The sequence below is a fragment of the Opisthocomus hoazin genome, chromosome 9 (genome assembly GCF_030867145.1).
Source record: "Opisthocomus hoazin isolate bOpiHoa1 chromosome 9, bOpiHoa1.hap1, whole genome shotgun sequence".
NCBI lineage: Eukaryota > Metazoa > Chordata > Aves > Opisthocomiformes > Opisthocomidae > Opisthocomus > Opisthocomus hoazin.
Window position 1 is genome coordinate 23,174,625 of NC_134422.1, and position 22,832 is coordinate 23,197,456.

A 22,832-nucleotide genomic window follows, 5' to 3' on the forward strand; every position below is an offset into this window, starting at 1 on the left:
GAATAAGTTGTAAGGTCTATAAAGAGAATTTTAACATGTGACTTCTTTTAAACAACAGCTGAAGTTTGGGATAAGGAATTTGACCCTGTCATGGTAATACTTCGAACGGTTTACCGTAGAGATGTGCAGTCTGCAATGGACAGATATACAGCATTGTAAGTTGGATCATTTTTAGAAATGTAACACCATATTGTTGCTCATTGCACAAAAAGTTTTTTGGTTTCACTGTCTGGTAATGCTTATCATGTTATCGGTGAGTTCAGGCCCCAGATTTGTCCTTCACTAAAGAGTTTATAAACTTACAGGCAGTATTAGGGTTTTGGTTAGCTTAGTCTGTTACTTGTCCATAAATGTTTAAAAATATATCTGAAGTGCCACAGACAAAGTAATGAATGTCATCACAGATAAAATACTTAGCCAAAAGTTAATGTTTAAAAATCAGTTACAAATTACTTAAACAGACTTATCTATTTTTATTTATTTTACATTTAGGTATATGAAGCACAGTACTACAGTGGTCTGTGTTTTGAAATTATATTGAAGACAGTGGGGTTTTTTTCTGTGTATTCACCCATGACAGAAACCATGGGTGAATTAAATTCTGATTTAAATACAGGAAAAAACACTTGTGGCACCCTCATAAGTTCTAAGAAACAAGATGATTTGGTCTTAATTCTGTCCCTTTACGTTCCATCCCTTACAGCTTCTTACCCTGACAGATTCTTATTTCAGCTAATGTAGTTTGGATCTCTTTTATTTCACAATCAAGTTTAAAAACCCCTTATAATAAACTTAGTGAAATAATCCTCTACCCCTGTGCTCATTCACTAAGTCAAAGGATCATCATAAACATATACTGTAAGTGATTTTGAGCAAGGTAGTATTTTGTTAAATAATTGCATTGTCTGCAGCGCTGGATTCCAGCTTGTTGTTAGAAATGTGGGTCCACATTGAACTTAACGCTTAGTTTTTAAGTTCGTAGATACGATAGCGCTGGCATTGTCAACTATAGCTAATTATATCTAGTGTTTCCTAGTGTGGCCTGTAATCCACTGCTACGGATGTGAGATTTCTGTTGGATGTCTGACTAACATGTGGATTTGGGTGCAGTGAAATTTTTCCATCTCTGTGTGCCTCTTAGAATGGAAGTGGCATTCTTAAATTCATAGCAGTAATTAAAAATTCGTTGAACTTTATAAATATAGGTCATTTAAATTAGTGGTAATCCACAGAAAAATAAGAGTGGATTCAGTTTGTGTATACATTACAATTTTTGGAATGCTGCTTAAATAAATTAGATGGCTTAGAGATTATAATCAATTGTAAAGTCGGTCTAAACAAAAAGAATGCAGGATAGTTACCTGTAGCAGTGGCAGCTGCCTACATTATTGCAGTGTTTAACATAAGTCTCATTTCTTTCAACAGTTTAAAGCAAGGTGGTAAATTCCCGGGGAACCCATGGCCACCTTACAAGAAAAGAACTCCACTACATCCAAGTTACAAAGGTCTCATAAAGCTTTTACACTGTAAAACCCTGCACATTGTGCTGTTCACGCTTCTTTATAAGGTACAGTTATAATGCTCAGTGAGTCCAGTATTTTACTTCCAATTTTTCAGAACAGGAGTTCTTAGAATTATGATTTTTTAACAGATTATTTACAAGAGTCATGTTCAAATTTATATAATGTTTTTATTTTATTTTATACGTTTAGTATGATGATGTTTTTCTACTATTTTCATTATTTCATGAATGATTATTTCATATATACATACACTAAGTCAGGTACCCAGGTGGATGAGTCATCCTATTCTACTCTGAGGACCACCATCTTAACCATCAGAGTTGCTATTTGAATTTGTTGTTCTGTGATGGTTTCAGGGAGCGTGGTGGTGTAAGCGATGTTCCTTTGGCTCCCACTGCAGATTTTTAAGGCATCAGCAGCCTTTTCAAATATATGTAACCTTGATGGCTTTAGATCCTAAGTGGCGAATACATCACTGCAGTTGGTTCTAACATCACTTCCCAGATATATTCTGGCTTTTGATAATGTTATAGCACTTGTTTTTCAGGACTAGTTGATGCCTTTAAATTGTGTTTGGTTTTGTCTTTGATAGTGGCTGTCCTCTGTAAGAGAAGTGCATCCTTTTTAAAGAGTGCATTAATCAGAAAATGGGACTTTGAATCTGTCTGTACTTGGAAAGTGCTTTCAAAACAGTGTGCTGCAGAGGCAGATGAGGGACTATAAAAAGTGGTTTGATTGAGGCACAGTAGTGCTTATCGTGGGCAGACTTCCCTTTTGTGCTCCTTTAAGTGCTCCCAGCTCCCTAAAACTCTTGTTTTGTTTCACTGTTAAAATTCTGTTGAACAGAAAATAACTGTTGTTAAGTATAGTAATAACTGTGTGGTATTTACAAAGAGCCATGCTTCTTCCCACGGCGCTGTTTCAGCTGATTTCTTTCTCTAAAGTATCATGTGAGTTGTCAGTATATCATTAAGGTGAATGAAAACTCAAGATTTTTGCCTGAATTCGTTCAATAGATGTCACCTTTATGACAGAAAAAGACTTTCGAGAAAAAGCTCATATTGCTTACAGATTAATGACTTCAATAAACTACAGGTTTTGCTATGTAATTAGTGCAATTCCAAAAACCTACTTTAAAAATATTAAATACAAAAATTTGACTGTTTTACTGCTAATTCTTCCTTACCCGTAATAGAACGAGACATGTTATGGTGAAGGCAGAATTTGATGTGCGGAGAACTGTACCTTTTGGAAGCTCAGTAGTGCAACATCTGATGGTTGGTCAAGGTTTTCCATTGTCAGACATCTAGTTTCTTAGCTTGCTGAAATTTAAGCAGTGGCTGACATCTTTCATGCTGAATGGCTGTTCTGGCACGCATTTCCAAAAATGAAGTAAGGAAAAAAACCGTCTCCCCATGTTTTAAACATTCTTTTGTCAAGATTCTGTATCTGAATTTAGGCAAACTGTAGGCATTGCAGAGTTAGATTTTGTGCATGTTCAGTGGCCATTTATTTTGTTCTGTTAACTGCTGAAGTCCCAAGAAAGTCAGCCCCAGGCTGAGCATGCCCCACGCCAGACCTAACCAGAACTTTGCCTGGAATGACAGTACCTTGTTTCCCAGGGATGTGCGTAGTTTTGGCCAGAGAAGGTGCTGTTTGTGGTAGGTTTAATCCTGCTCAGCCCCAGCCCGCTGCAGGGGCTGGGCTGCCTGCGTACTGCAGGGTGAAGAATGAGGCTGAGCTGTGGCAGCATGAGGCAGAGACTAGGGAAGGAACGCACTGGATAGGAGACTTAGAGGAAGGCTGCTGAAGGAAAGGAGAGTTTGGGATTGTGAAATAATATTTTGACATGGAACAAAAATGTAGAATGTAGGGAAGGGATGCATTATCTGTTACTGTCTTGCTCTTATTTTTTTAGGCCATTTTTTCTCTTACTCTGTTAAGAAGCTTCAGGGACTTAAATCTTGAGACTCTTAAAATTTCTGGGTTGCTGTTTTAGCTGGAATGCTGAATCGATTTCTACTACATTTATGGATGGTAGAAATTATATAGTGGTTGATTCCATGGATTGTCTTAAATGATGTTTTGTCTGTTTGTGAAATCTTGCCAATTTATGACAGCCTTTATAGCTCTTGACTTTTGGGACTGGCTACAGAACAGTAAACGATTTGACTTTTCGGAAGTGTTATCAGTGTTGCTTTTGATTCTGACTGGTACAACTGCACATGGTTTTCATATTAACGTAATACTGAGTGCCCCTTTTAATTAAATAATCTCTGTAATCTCAGATTTGATTGGTTGGATTAAATCAGCTCCTCAAACTTTTAGAAGAGCTATTGTAAAACAATATTTTTAGTTTTAAGAACTTTATCTTGCTGATGTTTCTAATGGGTGTATCTACTTATGAAATTTGGCACCTTCAAAACCAAATTGTATTTAAAACTTTACTAGGCTATACTCTAAAAATATTAATTTCTAGAGTAGCTTGTCTACAATGAAATTTTAAACATATTTTCTCATCCACTTTTTGGTAACTTGCAGATTTTTGCTATTTTCTTCCCTTTATATCAGGATATTCTCAAAGGAAGGCTGTTCTGGTTTTTAATTTCAGCAGCACTGGTTCTTCCTCTCAATGCATTGAAAGCTGTGTTAGAAGAAAGATATGGGCATTTATTAATTTAAAGATAAGGTTATTTATTATTTGTAATTAAGGAAGATTATCCAAAGGTGGCTGTGAAGTAAGTTAACATTAATCCTTCTGGCATTCCCAATTATCCAGTCATCGCTTATAGGACTAGGACCTCGTGAGGCCTTGTGGTGACTGATCACGTAAAAAAGTGAGGGAAGGCTGGGTGCAGCTCTTTGGTTGTAGCTAATGGTAGTGGTATCTGTGCAGCTTTACTTGGCACTTTGGTGTTAAAAGTAAATCGCAGCTTTAACTACTAACAATTTCATGGTACAAGTTTGTTTGACTAGAAAGAAATGTAAAATTAAATTTCACTTTTGTGGTGATGATCAAAGGTTAATTTTTTTCTAGACCTCAAAATAATCTTTCATCATCTTAAAAAAATTAGATAAAAACTGAGGAGTCTAAAGTGTATTATCCAGAACACACTTTTTATACATTTAGACATATATTAATAGTCTGAGTGGAATAATGATTTCCTGTCTTTTAAATACAACACTTCTGTTGATCTATCATATCCAAAATTACGTGTCTTATTTTGTCATTATGTTCCATTACTGTTGTTGGAGAGCTATATTAATGTTATTACTCTTACTACTCTTGTCCTCCTTAGAACTTTTTTTAATCTTATAGCATACTTACTAATCAGGTATTTCGTTGGAGCATTCGCTCATAGCAAGAGCGACGTTTAAAATACCTCGCTGATGTTTCAGAGTAGATGTTCCAGGAATTTGAATAGGCGGTTTACTGCTCTTGAAAATAATTTTTTCTAACTGTATTTTTATGCATATGATAGGACTTTGAAAGTGTTGCTGTGCAACAAAAAGAAAACTATTTTACATGTTAAAATTGATGCTTAGTGTCTACCAAAAATGTGCTAGGATAGCAACTGCTGTTATAGTCTTCTGCCTGTCTAGTCTTTTCTTTTTAATTGATACTCGTATCTCATGATACAGCTCTTGCGAGCACAGTGATTAATAAGCAAAACAAAAAACCAAAACAGGCAAAAATCAGGTATGTGGCTCAAGACCTTTTCCTGCTGTGGCTAACCTGGAAGGTCACGTGCGGAGATAAAATTTGTAGGTAGTATCTTGAGCTTCTTCATATGAGACTTCTGCCTACTTTCTTTACCTTTTAGTTTAGGTTAGAGATGTCCATCAGGTTTTTGACAGTTTTTGGTTTGTTTTTTTTTTTTTTTGTAATAGGGATTGTGAGAGTATCAAAGATAAAACCTTCTAAGATGTGAATGTCTCTTTTTCTACCTAGATATTAATGGATCATCAGAATTTATCAGAACATGTGCTTTGCATGGTTTTGTATTTGATTGAGCTGGGCTTGGAAAATTCTCCAGAACAAGAGTCAGATGAAGAGGTAAGAATAAATACCATCTTTTTCATTAAAATATGAAAGAATTGTCTAATGATTCCATATTCTTTAAAAAGAGATGTCTATTAAAATTATAATTGTACCGTAGGAGTTAGAATAAAACGCCTTTATTTACTTAAGCAAGGATCAACAAAGCAAACAAAAATAAGAAAATTGCATGCTGTTGTGAAGAGGAATTATGGTATCTTGTTATGTTTTTCAACAGTTTCTGTGTATATAACCTGATAACACAGATTGGTTAGATCTTTACTACTCTTTAAATTAGTACTTGAAATTGGGTGCAAAATAAATTTTAAATGATTGAGTCTAAAACTTGCTTAAATTTCCAGCTTTTCAACTGAAACTTTTATTTCATTTCATTGCTAAAGGTCTGTATCTTCTAGAATATGTGAATTAGCCAAAATTTTAACTGTGCTTCTAGTGAGTATTTGAATATGAAGAGCCATTCTTTTCGGGATTCCAGATTGCCTTATGGTTTATGACTTTCATAATTTTTCCTACTGTTTAACATTGCTTATATGACTAAGGATCTGCCACTTTTTTTTCAGAAACTGACTTCTGTATAGTTCAGATTTTCTTGTATTGATCATAGATTGTACTCTGAGTAGTTCCTTTTACTTCTGCTAGGTAACACTAATGGCATGTGTTTGATTATATTCAAAACAAATGTGTAGATCTATGTATTTGTCAGACTGTAGTCCTCATGGTAGGCATCAGTCTAATCATAATTTTTAAGAGGTACATCAGCTTTAGTGAGGTACATATAGTTCAACATACTGTTCCTATCTCATGGAGAGATGATGGCCTCTGTAATACTGTTATAAAAGCAACATGACTTATTGGAAGACATAAAAGAAAGTATACTAATTCTTTTTTCATTATTTTAGGAATCTGCAGGTGGACAAGAGCGTTGCCATGATAGTTGGTTTCCAGGTAGTAACTTAGTTTCTAACATGCGTCACTTCATTAACTATGTCCGAGTAAGAGTACCAGAAACTGCTCCAGAGGTGAAGAGGGAACCACCTGCAAGTACAAGTTCTGATGGTTTAGCTTCATCACAAGTAAGTATATACAAATACCAGTCCTTTTCTTAGATTAGTTATTGCCTGTTTTGGCTTTATTTTGTTAGGATTATTTTTTTACTGTTTTTATGTATTTCATAGCAATTTTTTTCTCCATTAATCTTTCCTGAGTGTACTAATAACAGAAATACAATTTATTTCGAATGATACCTCCTTCCAAATGATGTATTTAATGACTTTTTTTGTCCTCAATCTACCAGAGTTCAAGGCGGAAGAGCCTCCAGAGAGAGGTAGATCTGTGTGCAGTTTATTCTCTTAAGCGATTAACTAGCAACATGGCTTTCATTATGCTCACCTTCACGTTCAGTGAAATCTTCTAATTTTCTTTAGCCTCCTTTTAATTCATATTGCAAGGACTCATGCTTTTTTTGTTTTCTTGATTGTAATTGTAGATAGTAGACTTCTAAGCAAAGAAATGCTCTTACTTTGTTAGTACTTATTTTTCAATAAAAGCTTTCTATCAAATATAAAATGTCATTGGTAGCTTACTGCTTGAGCTTTGTGTTTAGGCCTGTTTTGTCTTGCCAATATATTACTAACATTTAATAATGCAGAGTAGTCTTAGCTTTCTGCAGTCTGGGTAAGTTTAACCTTACATTGAAAGTGCATTTGAAGTTATTAATGGCAAGTTTATTTGTTTTTTTTGAGAAAACAAAATGAATATGTAAATGGTGGGATCTTGAAAAATTTATAGCTGATAGATAATATAATCTCTATGTCAGGATTGCCTTTGTATCTTCTGTATACAGCACTTCAGAGTACTGTATGCCAGATGTAGTGAAAGGCAATGGATATTTCTTTTGCATGTTAATGTTAGAAAAATAGATCAAAATTTAAAGTAGGTAGGTGAGATGAAATAGATTAAAACATAAAGAAGGTAGGTGAGATGACTGTCAGAATACCATTTTTATATTTGATCTCTGGAGTATTTGATAACTGTTGGCTGCCCAGCCTTCTGAGAAGGAGAGGGTAGGATGTTAAAGCATACTGAATTCATGTTCAAAATATTTGGGAAACATGTCTCTGCTATGGATTCAGTATATTGCTTTCATGTATCCTTAATTTGGGACTGAAAGCAAGGGTAGCGTAGAATAGAAACATCTGAATGGGCTCTGTCATTAATGTAACTGCACTCATATGCCCATGTGCCCTGAATAGCAAGCTCTGCTTGCAAATATGGGTGTGTGGCTTCTGGATCTCAGCTAATAAATCCACACAAAATGGACAACGCCCATGGGGATGTGTGGGTTCACCCGTGTGGGATTGTGAGGTACACTGTGCAGCAGTGCTCAGTAGACTATATTAAAGACATTTAAATGACATAAAGATACTGAAATGATGAATAATCCAGAAAAAGTAAGGAAATACTACTCGGAGAACAGAATTCTAAGTTTGACTAGAGCAAAGCCAGTTGTTAGTTATTCTGGTATTTTTGTTTTGTACTTGGCTTTATGCAGCTGTGTGTAACAGATATGTATAGAGATACGACATGCTGGGTTAGTGTTTTGCTGTAACAAATTTCAATACGTTTTGGAAGGGGAGAGGAAGCTTACAATGTTTTGTGCTTTTCCTCTTAGTTTAAAATATTTTCTGTAGTTTTATGAATGTGTGTTGTTTATACTCATATTTTTTAAAATTAAATGTTGTAATTTTTTTCCCAAGAATTCAGGGACAGCTCAAGTGTTCAGTTTGGTCGCAGAACGTAGGAAGAAATTTCAGGAGATCATCAATCGGAACACCAGTGAGGCAAATCAAGTGGTTCGGCCCAAAACATCAATGAAGTGGTCAGCACCTGGTGCAACTCCACAGCTAACTACAGCCATTCTAGAAGTCAAGGAAAGCATACTGTCCTTGCTGATTAAACTGCATCACAAACTCTCAGGAAAACAAAACTCTTACTATCCTCCATGGTTGGATGATGTGGATGTTTTAATCCACCCAGAAATTCCAAGATACTCTCACGGTGATGGAATGACAGCAGTAGAAAGAATTTTATTGAAAGCTGCTGTACAGAGCAGATTGAATAAACGTGTAATTGAAGAGATATGCAGAAAGGTGACACCTCCCGTACCACCAAAAAAGATTAGTTCTGCAGAGAAGAAAACTTTGGATAAAGAAGAAAGGTAACATTAATAATAAAGTGAAGGGGCAGTAGAAGGGCAGTGTGTGTTGTGTGTCTGTTGATTGATCTGTCTCTAGGTCTTTGCATGAATTTATTAAAATAATAAGTCTTTATTCTACAGTTCTCTTCTGTATCCATTTTGTATATACATGATTTACATGGGTACTGAGGAAGAACCTGCACCTTGCTAACTCAGATCTTTAAATTAGAAAACTTTCATAATGACTTTGTGATATACATGCTCACCCTTCATGTTGCCATGTATGCTACTCACATATACAAAGGTGCAGAATTAATATTGTGTTAACTTTTGAGGCTTAGCTGTGCAACCTCAAGATGAGTTAGAAAATTTTTTTCATTTGTATTGTCTGTTCATTCACATGCACACATCACACCATGATTATTTTTGTTTGTTTACTGTATGTGGGCTTGGTAATGTTGCCTTTTTTGCTTGTCCAACACATTTAATTTTAAAATTATGTCTTTAAAATTTTTGTCATTTTTAATTTTTTAAAAATTGTTTTTATATTTTCTTATAATGTGGCCTGAAAACCTGCATGCCAGATGTCTGTCTTGGGCTGAATTTTTTGGGAAAAAGCTCAGACAGTTTTGAGATTGAGGTTGGGGCAAAATAGGTCCTGAGAGCATCCAGAATACAGCACTACTAAAACTGAATGCAGAGAGCCTGCTTCGCTTCTGCTTGCAGCAACTGCTCTGTTGGCATGCAAGTCCTACAGAAGAGGAATCGTCCAGTTCAGATGCCTAGAGGACAGTAACTAGAGCTGAAATGTAGAGGTGAAAACTAGGACTGGCAGGGGCAAAGAGTTGAAGACTAGGACTGGAAGGAGCAACCTTCTGGTCCATGTAATCATGCGCAAAGGAAAGATGGCAGATCAAGGGACTAGTTGGTGTGGGAAGACTTCAGGGGGCAAGTTGGCGTTGTTAGGGAAGAACTGGGTTGTCAAGACAGAAATACCCGGAGAAGTACAGCAAATGAAAGAACCAATTTTTAGTGAAAATCTCAGTGAGGGAGAATGGCATCTTGAGAGCTGATAGGAGAACATAGAACAGGAATGCAGATGCCTGGAGGCCATGAGTAAGACAGAGATTGGCATTTGGGGGATGTAATACAGCCAGCCAGAAAGAAGAGTTCGCTGGAGTGGGGCAGTGGGAAGAGATTGGTAGCTGGTTAGCGCAAAAGATTGAAACATGGCATTTGAGGGGAGGGGGTGGTGGGTAGGGTTAGAAGGTTGGGGCATAGACAGTGGCGTGGCTGGGTCAGAGAGCTTGTCACGTTCACTGAAGCAGAGACAGGGCACAGGTTGGAATGGAGAAGAATACTTGAGTGCTTGTCTGTGCAGTATTTTGATGTGTTAATGGTTTATGTAACCAGACTATATGATTATGTTCTAGAAATTTGGGTAGAAACATGCAGCCAACTGACTCGGTTTCTGGATTACCTTTATTCAGCTTGCTATTTTTATTTGTTTGAAAATAAATGTTACACCAAATTCTCTCTGATATGTCAAAGACCTACACTGTACTTGAAAATTAAACGTTAAAAAAAAATTATTTTTTTTACAAGTCACGTACTTTACAAAATAAAATTAATTCTTTTCTTGCAAGTGTTCAGTTAATGGTTTAATTTTCAACATCCCTTGTAGTAGGTCAGTAAGTGGGAGAAATAGTCAAGGTTTAGCATGTAAAATTGTCTTTCTGGAAAATGACAGACTGAATGGCTGCTTTAGATAAAACACAACTGCATCTTGGACACCTACTCATTATTGTGGTACTCAGTAGTGCTAGATTTATGTATGGGAGGAGCACAGGAATCAATGAATCAAGTAACTTTTCATACAGAAAAGGGTAAGGTCATTCCTTTCCCCCTATAAAGGATGTGATATTTTCAAGGATCTATTGTAGGCTCTTCAAGTTTTCAGTTAAGTTCTGGGGCTAAGGTAATGATGAAAATAAATTTTTCCGGATCTTTGTTGTTCTGAGTGACTGTTTTCTTCTCCCCAAATGCATAATGGCATCGGGGACCCATGAAGCTTATTAATGGACACTGTGATAATTTGTAGACTGACAGTACTCATATAGTCAGGCTGCAATTTTTACTTTCTTTTTTTGATCGTTTTGTTTTCCTTTTTCCCCCAAGTCCAATTTTGTATTAGTGAAGATCAAGCAGACTGTGAGTGTTCAGTTATCACCCTTTTTCGTTACTTCAATGTATAATGACAAATTTGGCATCACTCAGGCAATGGGCTGTTGCCATAGAAACCAAAATACAGAACTGGAAGAGCTTGAGCTGCTTGCAGTATTTTTTTCAATTGCAGTGTCATACTCCTGTAGGGCATCATGGAAAATTACTGAGCTGTACTGAATCTGTCAAGTTTGTTTATGTCTTCTTATTAAAGGCCTCTATTTACAGTTACTCTGCTTTTAGTCAAGGCGTATATTGAGAAATTCCCAGGGAGAAATAAGTAAAAACAGGTTTAATGAATGCCCTGGTATGATCCTCAGAATAATGAATCTTGGGATTGTTGTAAATAGAAGTTATTTTGAGAAATGATGGCTGTACAATGTGACAGATAAATGAGCAGAGATACTTGGACTTTTAAGCTGCCTTTAAGAAAACCAGTTAGAAGCTTTGACTTACAAACAGGCCACCTTGGGATAGCAGGTTATGGTGTATTAGCTGCTTTGGGCTTGTGCATGCCTGTTCCTGTGCCAGGACACCGATAATCAGTGATGGAGACTAAAGAGCAACCCATCAGCATATCAGATGCCGAGTGATGTTTTTAAATCCCTTGTTAGTTATCTGAATGGTCTCTGAGCGGGGAGGGGGGGGGGGCGGGGAGCAGAATTCATTGGAAGTGCTGATGCACAGGGTTTGTAGCTCGGAGAGAGCATCCCTAGCTACCCTGGGGAGGTGCTGTGTAAAGCCCCCCTCCATGGGGCAGGCAGGTCTTTGCATGTGCTGTGTGGTCAGCAGTTGTGGAGTGACTTTTGTTTGGGTTTCTCACTTGGACTCTCCCGTTTCCTCTGTTTGTAAGCTCTTGTCAAAGTAAAGATCCTTTTATGGTACCTCAGGAAGGAGAAAATCAAGGTCTGTGTTCTTTACCTTTCTACATCCATCAGTATTCCTCTGCCTGCTGCAGTATGCATGTGTAGGGAGTTACAGCATAGCTGGTCATACAGCCTTGTACAGGTCACTAATACAATTGAAACAGAAGGATAGACAAGAATGAGTCTCTAATGTCTTCCACATGTAAATCCAGAGCTTCGTTAAACAATGAGGGAAAAGTTAGTGAAGTTGGCTTGGCTCCAGGGAGATAAGGGCCTTCATTCTGGAAGCAGTCTAAAACTTCTGTAAGTCCAGGTATGAAAACTGTTGGTGACCAGTATCTAGGGTGGAGGTGGGGGAGAAGGAACATGTATGAGGAGCCTTAGCTGGAAAAAAAGTTATTCATAATTGTGTCCCTTGGCATCAAGCTTGATATCAAAAGTGAATGAGGTAGCCTGTTGTTGTTGTTATTGTGAACTTGTAAACGTTGGTTGCTCACAAGAGTACTTGTTTTTGTACAACGGTTGATGTTTTGCTCTGTTAATTCTTCCCTTATGTAATAGAAAAACAACTTTCAACATTAAGGTCTTTGGTTCTTCTTCGTATGATGCCGTGTCCTAATCTGTTAAAGGATCCTTTGGTTTTCTGAGGGGTTTTTTAGGGCAGGATTTTATTCCTTTCTTTCAGACTCAGAAAAAAATAACTCGTATTTCTTAAAAACCTCTACTTTTAAAGCAAGAGATTCCTTTTTTAGGCTTGAAAATTAATCCTTTATTTAGAGAAAACTTGAATTTTGAATGATACTGTTGAAGGTGGCGACTGTAATCAGCCAGCCTGACACTATAAAGTCATTTTTTTCCTTCATTATATATACTTCCCCCCCCCCCCCCCCCCCCGTCTTCTTTCATTCAGACGACAGAAGGCTAGAGAAAGGCAACAGAAATTGTTGGCTGAATTTGCCTCAAGGCAGAAAAGCTTCATGGAAACTGCCATGGATGTTGGTAAGTTTTTGTGTGGTTGACTGCTTGCTTTTGATTTTTTTTTTAAATTTCTGTGTTAATATTAAGGTTTTTACTCATGCCATTTTTTAAAAAAAAAACCCCACCAAAAAAACACCCCCAAAACACAAAAAAATAACCTCAAACAAAAAACTCTCCCCTCAGATTCCCCTACTGTATCCACTTGTTCACTAAATACTTCTGAAGAGGCTTTAAGTTTTGTTTTCCAGGGCAGTTAATACTGAATACATAATTGCTAAAGAACAGATTAAATGGTCTTGAAAATACTTAAAAGAGAACACGTCTGTAGGACATAAATTTATTCCTATTTTTTCTTAATGCACAGTGGATTAAATGATTAAATGTGGGTGATGTGTTTTGAAGTATTTACCTTTTAATATAAAAAATCCTAAAGCTAGTTTGTCTTTTAGAGATTGCATTTTCTTTAATCTGTAATAATAACATTTAAGATTATTTCTTTATAGAGCCTCAAATTTATAATAAGGTAAAAGTTCTGCATTTTAAATTTATGTATAGAATTAAGGAAAGCACAATTTTTAGATCACCTCAGTTGCTATATGTGATAACATTGGATTTGATTTCAAGTACGGGCTTTGCAGCAGAATCAGCCTTTGTTTTTCTTGAGGATAAGTTCTTTCATGTTCCACTGTGTGGAAGCGCATAATCTTGATTAGTTTGCTTCTGTTTAACTGAGGAACAGAAAATAATTTTCATCTGGATTACTTCATTGAAAATTAGCCCTTTTGAAAGATAAGGAAAAACAGGAATCTCTTCTCTTTTTCCCCTCTTTCAATCAAGTATCATCTGCTGTGTAGAGTTTAAGCACTGGTTAGAAATATTTTGACAACTTTTTTCTGAAAAAGTCTGGTTTGTGAAATTGCTAAATTCCCTTCAGTTCATAAGTTGCTGAGAAGATTTATTCCTTCATGCTTATAAAGGTCTTGGATGCAGCAATCACTGAAATTTCTTTAGCGATTTAATGACTATGTATATGGTGTTATGTTTGGAGGGTGTGCAATACAACACAAAGCTCACAGATAAAAAAGAGTTTAAGTCATGCTTATTAAATACGTGGCTGTTTCTTTTTAGTCTATTTGTTGAAGTAAGGAAGAAGGGAAGAAACAGCATGCGGTTCTACTTGTTAAAAATTAAGGCTTTTTACAGTCATGACTAATTGAAAGTGACTGGGAAACTTTGATTCTGCAGTCACCTATGTGTTGAATTCTTGATATTGCAATTTTTTTTGTTTTATATATGAAATCACATGTAGCTTTATATAGTTACCTATCATAGCTGTATTTTCATATATACATATGTATGCTTAACTACTCCTAAGCTTGAGTTTTATAGGCTGTGTTTAATGTAACTGCTTTGATTTGTGGATGAAGGATAATAGTTCAATAAATTACAGAACATTTGTGTGGAGGACAGGAAACACGTAGCTGTTACTCAACTACATATGTCAACTATTAAAAAGAACCCTTAATTTCTGTAATAGGCAGACCTGGGTCTTTTTGATTATGATTCTGCATGAAAAAGTGCTTGGACATGCAACATTTCAATTGTGTGTTTATTAGTATCTAAACAACTAATAACTTGAGATATCTCAACATAAAATACAGTGTTGTCAATTATACCAGGTCATGCACAGCAGTAGACAGTATCAGCTTAGTGGACTACTTCTTATAAAGTTGTTTTGCAACCTGAATTGTGTCGTAGGTGTGCTGAAGCACTGCGTTTGAAAACAAAAAAAAATCCTTTCATACTAAACTCGGTAAGTTAAAATGTGTTCCTTTCTCACAGATTCAAACTCTGTCACCTGTTACTTTTATTATAGGTTGAAATTCAGCAGTAAGTTTATTTCTTAATTTGGTTGGTTGTTTTAACAGTAATAACACTGTCAGAATGCAGGGATGGTGAGGCCTCAGCTCCCTGGCTTTGTCACTGATACAGCTGGTGTCATTTGGGCAAATTATTGTCGTCATCATTAACTTCTACAACTTCTCTATGAAATGTGGATGTGATTCAGTGGTAAAATGTGAGAACTGGTGTAATTGTTTTTGGGTATAGCACTGCAAAAATTTCATAGTAGCTTTCTCTTGACAGTGTAAAAGACTGAAAATAGTCTGAAAATAAATGTGTCTAGCAGACAGTAGGAATAATGGAGAACAGCCAAAGCTTAAAGATTATTTTATTAAAACCTCATAAACTTAATAGTTTCCAAAGTGTTTATTAAAGTGCACAGAGCCACTGTAAATACCGTGACGCATTCCTCATGATTGATTGTTGGGATGCTGTAGTGAAACATGGCTTAAAAGGAGGTTACCCAATTACATGTTCATTTTTCAATATTAGACATGTCTCATTTACCAGCAAAAATTATTTATTTGAACTGGAATTCACAAATTCATCTGAGATTCTAAAAGTAAAGGTTGGCATTTTCTTGCATGTAATCACTGTAGAAAAAAATCTGATTCTTTAGCCCTTTCTATTTGTGCCCCCTGTTACTTTCTATTTATATTCTGTGACATCTGCAGAACTGCACTGCCATTCAAGCTTGCCTGGAAGTAATTAAGTGAAATTTAGAAACAGTTATGTTAATGAACTAGGATAGAACCAAATCCACTGTGCTGTCTTTAGCTGTGTGACTGCAGGACAAACGTAAAAAGCTGAAAAATAAACCAAGAAACATCGTTCTAAGAGCAGCAGATAGAGCTCTTGAAATATCTGAGGGGAATGTCTGGTGAGTCAAAAATGTGTTGTCATGTAGTCACGTAGAGAGTCAACTTTCCTGGTAAGAGCTGCTTTTAAATCTTTGTTTTCAGAGCACTTACCTCAGTGTGAGGCTATGGTTTATCTGTTGTGATGTGGAACTCCATGCAAGAGGTTTTTGAAACTTCACTGCCTTTCAGGCAGGACTTGATAAAAACAAAAACAAATACCTCTGCTGCAGGTTAATAATAGCCTTTAACAAATTACTGTGATATTTGTAATGATCTGTCTATCTAAGTTTTATAAACATGAAATACTATGATCCATTCCAGGCAAGCTGCTGAACTACTTAATCAAATTTTTAAGTTGTTTAATTTGTGAATTACAAATATTAAGATATGTCACATTCCTTTGATAGTTTTGCTGTCTCTGAAGTGCCCAATGGGATGTGATTTTTTTTTTTTTTTTTGTTTTTAAATGCCTTATGATAAGTATGCAGTATGCTCTTTGTGTTTCTATCCAATGTGTGAGTCTTGGCAGGACATAATTTTGTCCTTCAAGCGAACGTTCCTTAGCTAGAGCTAAAAAGAAGTGCAGAGTTTTAATGCAAGGTGACATACATTTCCCAGTGCTCAATCTTCTGAACCTAGATAGAAAAATAAATTAGGTACTGATCTCTTGAGAATATATATGCTGGGTCAGGGCAAAGAATATTAGCATGCTAATGGTTTCTTTGATGCCAAGGGGTCACTTTGACAAACAACGTATACAGCAGGAAAAATGTTGACTACAGTCAACAGAGATTGTAAACTATATTTACTGTGTTCAGAGCCCTTTTGGATCTGGGGCTTTGCTGGGTAGGGGAAAGAAGGGGAGTGAATCTTTTAACTCTGGAGAGTACAAATGAAATAAAATTCAGGCAGCAGTGTGTTCTGTGGGAAAGCAGTGTGCTAGATTTTAGCAGACTGATCAGTATTTGCTAAGAAGTAGGAAATGCTAGGATTTTGTAACTTTGGGTCTCTTACTCCTATTGGTGCAAACCCAAACAGAGCTAAATAACTTCTTTAAAAACCCATGGTAATGATAGTGTTTGGCACTACCCTGGATATCCGACACAATTTAACTGTTTTCATCCTCCTTCATCTTTTTAGTCTTTGTTTTTAATGAGGTTTATATTTATCCAGACTTCTGAACTAATTCACAAGGACAAAGAAAAGTCCAAGAAGCCACTGTAAGGGGATGAGGTGTGTTACAACATTAGACAAACCTCATGAGAAACTTGTGAATTGATACCAATACCATGTGTCTTATCTTGTATTTCTCATGTACTTCTTCACACACATTGACATCATCAGGGCAAATCTCTGTGAAATCAATCAAGTTAAATCTTTGGAGAGTCAGAGTTTTAAACTGTAAGCATCTTTGGTTGTATTCCAAAGAATGCTTGACGTAAAATACACTTGCTGTCTTGTATGGCTGCTGCCTGGCTAGTAAAGCCACACTTCAGCCTAGCAACTAAAGCCATCTTGGTCTTCCTTGCTGTCCTGTTGCCACTGCCTACTTTCTGAATCTCCATTAGGGTGTTGAACTGTCTTGTTTTGGGTGCCAGTGGTTTTCACACAAAACAAAACTGCAGGCTCCTACAAAACCATTTTGAGAGATGGACGGGTAGTATGCCTTAAGATCAGTATCTTAGCAGGTGGCTGGCAAAGGATTCCTTCGGCACTCAGTAAGGCAACATAGTTCTGGGATGCAACACACAAGTGCTGTTTTCATGGAAGTAGCATCCTAGTGTCAGCAAAAAATGTTGGGGGTTTGTGCACCAGTGGAAGCAAAATAAGATGATTTAGGTTATTCTTTACCTTTTAGTTGCAACTGATGTAGCTTTGTTCACGTGGAAGTTCTTGGTGGCGATTTGAGTGGGGGTTTTAGCCAGAATAGGAGGAATTCTGTGTTATATTACAATCAGCATTTAATTGTAAAGACTTTTCATCAATATAAGCGCACATTTAATAAAATAATTATTTTTATTAAGCTGTCTTTTTATAATTGCATTGTGGGAGCTAAGAAGTGTTAGCTCATGCTTTAAAAATTGGTAAGAACCTGTATTTTCCAAATAAAATTAATAAAATAGCTTTACAACTCCCGTAGTTTTAAATAAATACTTCAGAAGTTACCATGGAAAACAAAGCAATTCTGTACTTTTGTTTATATGAAATGGGGGAAAAAAAAAAAAAAAAGAAAAAAAGAAGCTGTGGAGCTACAAGTTTCTGGGCATTTTAAGCTTCTATATGAGTACTATTGCAGTAAAATGCAGTTTAATTTTATTTTTCCCTGTGTGAAATAGGAAATGTATAACTGAAAGTGAAGTAGGAGGGAGACATGCCAATTACTTTGTATTCATAAGTGTCAATGCATCTTACCCATGGTTTTTGTGTAAGTTGACTTTGTTTTCTTTCAGTAGCTCTACGGGAAATTATTTCATTAGGAAGTCTTCCTTGATGCTAGTTTATTTCCATTGAAATGCTATTGTTTGCCAAAGTAGCCTAGCACTAGATCTAAGTAGTTGTGAAGGAAGCATACACTTGATGATTAAGTTCTGAAATTAAATTAGCCTGATTTTTATGTGCCTGTTGCACATAGGCAATAGAATTATAGATTGCATATACTGAATTGGTTTGAAACACCTTTGAAATACTAAGATCGGTGTTTTTTTCCTTCAGGTTTAAAACATGCAATTTTTGATGAATGAATGGTATTTTGTAAATTAAATGACTGATTTTCAGGACTTCTATTGAGTTGTTCAAAATCAGATTGACACACTATATTCTCTTACCACACTTCCTAAAAGATATTGAGTGGATACATATTTATGTTGTATTGACAATATTTTAGAAAAAGATAAATAAGAAAAAGCTGGAACTCTCGAGTCATTCTCGTATCATGTACTCCTGATACACAGGTATATGTGAATGTGCATTGTTAATTATCAAAAATAGCTTTAGTGTTTACTTTGTCCCTCCTGTGTGACAGTTGCTCCTCGGCTTCCTGGATGTTTGGATTTGAAAAATAAAGAACATTTGCAGTTGATGCATTCTGCTTTTTCTTTCATTGTACATCTGACTGCCACTAGATGGTGATAGACAGGTGTACAATGTGGACAGCTGCACACCAATGAAGGTTGGCGTTCATTTTCATGTGACCCTCGGTAACCGACTGGCAAGTCAATAGTTGCTAAAACTCTGTAATTTTGGTTCTGCCTTGTGAGCGAGAGCATTGTGTGGAGCTTTTCATAGCAAAGAAAGATACTGCCTGGCATCCGACACCCCTCTCCTTATAGCAGCAGGCCTCCTGTGCTGACCTTGCAGTGGACTTTCAGAAGAGAGCAGCTCTCATAAAAGGAGTTGTGCATGAGGACTGTTGCTGCACTCCAGGTTTTTGGAGTCTCTTTCCAGCACCTTGGCCTACGTAATCAAGGATATAAAGGTCATGCTTGAAAATAGGGAGGAAGTGTTTTCCTTTGGAAAAATTATCTTCTGTGAAAGAAACAAAGAACTCTTGTATTTCTAGGTCAAGAGGCTGACTGTGTATGTTGCTGAGCAGTCAGGAGAGGATCATTTAGTCCTAAGGTGCTTTTCTTTCAAGCCAATAAAGAATTCTTGCCTTTGATTGTAACATAACATAAAATTGCTTCCATTTTGGTTACCCTCCTGCTCTGAAACCACCACCGCCAACTGTCACATGAACAAAGCTACATCAAATGCAGTTGCTTCAATAATTTGAAGCTGGTCCTTAGCCTTGAAAGTTTCTGTCTGTGCACCTAGGCAATAGTAATGTGTACCATTGGAAAACCAGATCTCTGATATGTCCTGTATACAGTAAATGTTAAACTAAACATCTGCTGCATGGCAGCAGATTACTTTCTTAACGCACCCCACATTTTTAAAGATTGTCTAAGTTTCATGTTAAGAAGAATCTTTCATTTTTAGTTGCATGTTTCATTCACCTTGTCTAAGCATCTTACAATTATTTCTAAGGTATCCAAATTAACTTTTTCCTGCTAGTTGTTGTCAGTCAGTTATGAGCAAATCTGATTTTAGTAGAAATTCGTAGTCATCGCCCTTCATCTCTCTATGCTCAGAGTTTTCAATATAGTATCTAATGAACTAGAAGTTAGATCTCTGTTTTATAGAAGTTTTAAAGAGATCAAGCTTAATACAAAACTTGAACTAAACATTTAATTCCACTGGGAATAATTTTGAATAAGGAAAAAGTTGTAATTCATTTTGTAGGTGTCTTTCAGTTTGAAGAAGCAAGGTTAATTTCAAATAACGGTCAATGTTTCACTTGTAGATAAACAAAGAGACATTATTTTGGAGTTTTTTCATCACTACCTCAATACAGATGCAATTGGATTTCTTTCCCTCTGTTTAATATCAGTTTTGTTATCCTTTTTTAGAATCACCAGATACTGATATTGCCATGGAGGTAGCTACATCAGAACAGCATGTTTCTGAGGCAATATATGATTGTGTTATTTGTGGACAAAGTGGTCCTTCTACTGAAGACAGACCTACAGGGCTAGTTGTACTATTACAAGCATCCTCAGGTAGGATTGTGTGACTTGTGGACAAGCCATGTTTCTGCAGCTTTTAGTATGTATGCATAAATATTGTTGTGTCTCATGGAGCCTGGAAAGACAGAGTCTTCTCTTTTTTTGTGAATGATCCTCTGAGGCACATGTGTAGGTCTAAGGGCACTGAGAAAGTTTTTAAATGTTTGGAAAAAGAGCAAATAGTTTCATTCCCTCCTTGTTCCTGTTAGCTTTTGCAAACCCAGCAGTACATAGTAAACCTGCAGGAAAATAGGTATTGAAAGAAAAAGGAAATAAAATAGCCATCTCTGTATCTACATGTATGTATGTGTGTATGTACTTTTATGTAGAAGTGCAAAAGCAGAACTTTCAGTATTTCATAGAATCATAGAATGGTTTGGTTTGGAAGGGACCTTAAAGATCATTTAGTTCCAACCCCCCTGCCATGAGCAGGGACATCTTCCACCAGACCAGGTTGCTCAGAGCTCCATCCAACCTGGCCTTGAGCACTTCCAGGGAGGGGGCATCCACAGCTTCTCTGGGCAACCTGTGCCAGTGTTTCACCACCCTCATGGTGAAGAATTTCTTCCTAATATCTAATCTAAATTTGCCCTATTTCTTTAATAATTTTTTACTGTTTAACATCAACAAAGTGCATTGTAGTTATAAACCAGAATTTCCTGATTGTTTTCGTAATTATTTAGCATGTTATCCATTGCATTCTTTATTGCTGCTTTTTTCATACAGTGTTGGGACAATGCCGCAATAGCACTGAGCCAAAGAAACTACCAACTACTGAAGAGGAGCAAATATATCCTTGGGATACCTGTGCAGCACTGCATGATGTGAGGCTTACAACTTTACAGCGATACTTTAAAGATGTAAGTAGTTCATATGAACAATACTACTGCTTACGAAAAAATCTGTAAAAAGGTAAATGAAATTACAACTCGGAGTCCTCCTAGTTGCATTTCTACATTTAGTGAACACTTTGTCATGTTGCAGTATTTAGGAATTGTTTACATTTGATAGGGTCTTCATTTTTAAATAGTCTGGCTTTCCCCTAGTTGTGTTTTTGGCATAGGCATGTAGTATATCTACAGGCTATGCAGTCATTGAATATCCATGCAGATGTTCTCTAGAAGAAGATATTTCACAATACAGTGTGACCACACAATTGAGATGTGGTTTTGCTATCTTAGGTATTACTTTCAAAACACCAGTTTTCTTGCAGTCATTCAGAGAACCAGATGTAGGAATTACTGTTAATCAGTAAAACTATTTTTGGCAGCACAAAGTAAGTGGAAAGAGTTGATTTAACCTGTAACAGTTTTCTGAGCCACTACAGAGAAGGGAAGGATGAGTGGATGGGAAGGAGGGACCAGCAGAAGACTTCACCCTCTTGCTGAATCTTCAACTCTGTACAACATTACTGAAGTTCAATTTTACATTAATTGATATGTTACTGTCTGTTTTGCAGTTCTGTTAGCTGTTCCAAGCAGAGTTTTGCATTGCTTCACAAAGCCATATTACAGCTTTTCATATTTAATTTTGAGACCCAGTTCTTGTTGCTTAACAGGACTTGCTTAGTTGTAGAGCTTTGTGGAAGTGCTGCCAGTGACTTTCCTTGCTAGTGTATAAAACAGCCATGTAAGATAATATTTAACTGTTCTGAGAAATCATTCGGGGGGAGAAGAGTATGTAACCTATGACTCTAAATTAGCTCCTGTAGACTAGTCGCAGGTAACATACCAGCTCTTAGGTAGATATTACTAAATAATCAGCCTTTAGAAGGTTAAATATTGGCTTTAAAGAGGAAGAACTTGTGGCAATTTTTACACTGACACGATCGCTAGCTTTCTCGTAATCTGCCATCCACAGATAATTGAAATTTGCCAATTGCAACCAATCTTGCTTCTGTAGATTAGTTTAGAGTAAATTTCATAATTGTTTTGGTATAGTTTAAAAAATTGGGCAATGTTTTCAGAAAAGCATCTTCTCCTGAGGCAAACATTATACATTTCCTTGCTAGAAAGTAAAACTTTTAAAGATGTAAGGAGGAAATTATTTCTGAACAAAAGATGTTTTCAGAAAGAATCTGTGGACAAGCTTTTCCTCTTTTGACATTGATGATGTTTGTTTCAAATCGTTTATGAACGTTTTTTTCCTGCTGAAATGATTAAGAACATTGAAGCAATACTGTAGCTTTATTTTTACATGTTTACATACTACAAAAGGAAGGAGTTCCAAGCAAAATGTTACTCAAAAACTTGGTCTCACTGAAGTGAGTATTCCCCTTTCTGTGCAGTAATGCTACCAACAGATGAGTCTAAAATGCACTGTAATGCAATGCGCAAATGCATCCTGCTTTCAAAAATTCCAGCCCTGATTCAAACATTAGTTGAATTGGCGATTTTTGCTTTCAAGTTTCCAGGTCACTGCTGCGCTAAAAATGTCTCAGTGTGAAAGAACTAATCCTTAAATTTATTTTGGCATAAAAATGGAAACATCTGTCGGTGTCTTGAGTGTCTTGTTCAGCTAAGCTAAGCAGTAAGAAGTCCTTTTGTTTATCAGCTGTGTCCTTCTCAGTAAGCTTCCTTCCTCTAACAACAGATTTCAGGAGGCAAGAGAATAATTTCAC

The 22,832-nt window shown here is 36.4% G+C and overlaps 1 protein-coding gene across 10 annotated transcripts in view; it reads left to right on the forward strand.

Moving 5' to 3' along the window:
* UBR3 (ubiquitin protein ligase E3 component n-recognin 3) overlaps nucleotides 1-22,832 on the forward strand; it is a 117,557-nt gene that overhangs the window by 47,180 nt on the left and 47,545 nt on the right. For 7 of the 10 annotated variants that reach the window (XM_075430523.1, XM_075430524.1, XM_075430525.1 and 4 more), the window contains 9 exons: nucleotides 59-155; nucleotides 1,426-1,567; nucleotides 5,476-5,580; nucleotides 6,483-6,656; nucleotides 6,878-6,907; nucleotides 8,340-8,800; nucleotides 12,779-12,867; nucleotides 20,057-20,206; nucleotides 20,939-21,072. In XM_075430523.1, the coding sequence (XP_075286638.1) occupies nucleotides 59-155; nucleotides 1,426-1,567; nucleotides 5,476-5,580; nucleotides 6,483-6,656; nucleotides 6,878-6,907; nucleotides 8,340-8,800; nucleotides 12,779-12,867; nucleotides 20,057-20,206; nucleotides 20,939-21,072 (1,382 nt within the window). The remainder of the gene's footprint in view (nucleotides 1-58; nucleotides 156-1,425; nucleotides 1,568-5,475; nucleotides 5,581-6,482; nucleotides 6,657-6,877; nucleotides 6,908-8,339; nucleotides 8,801-12,778; nucleotides 12,868-20,056; nucleotides 20,207-20,938; nucleotides 21,073-22,832) is intronic. The other 3 variants (XM_075430526.1, XM_075430527.1, XM_075430529.1) reach the window with 2 other exon arrangements.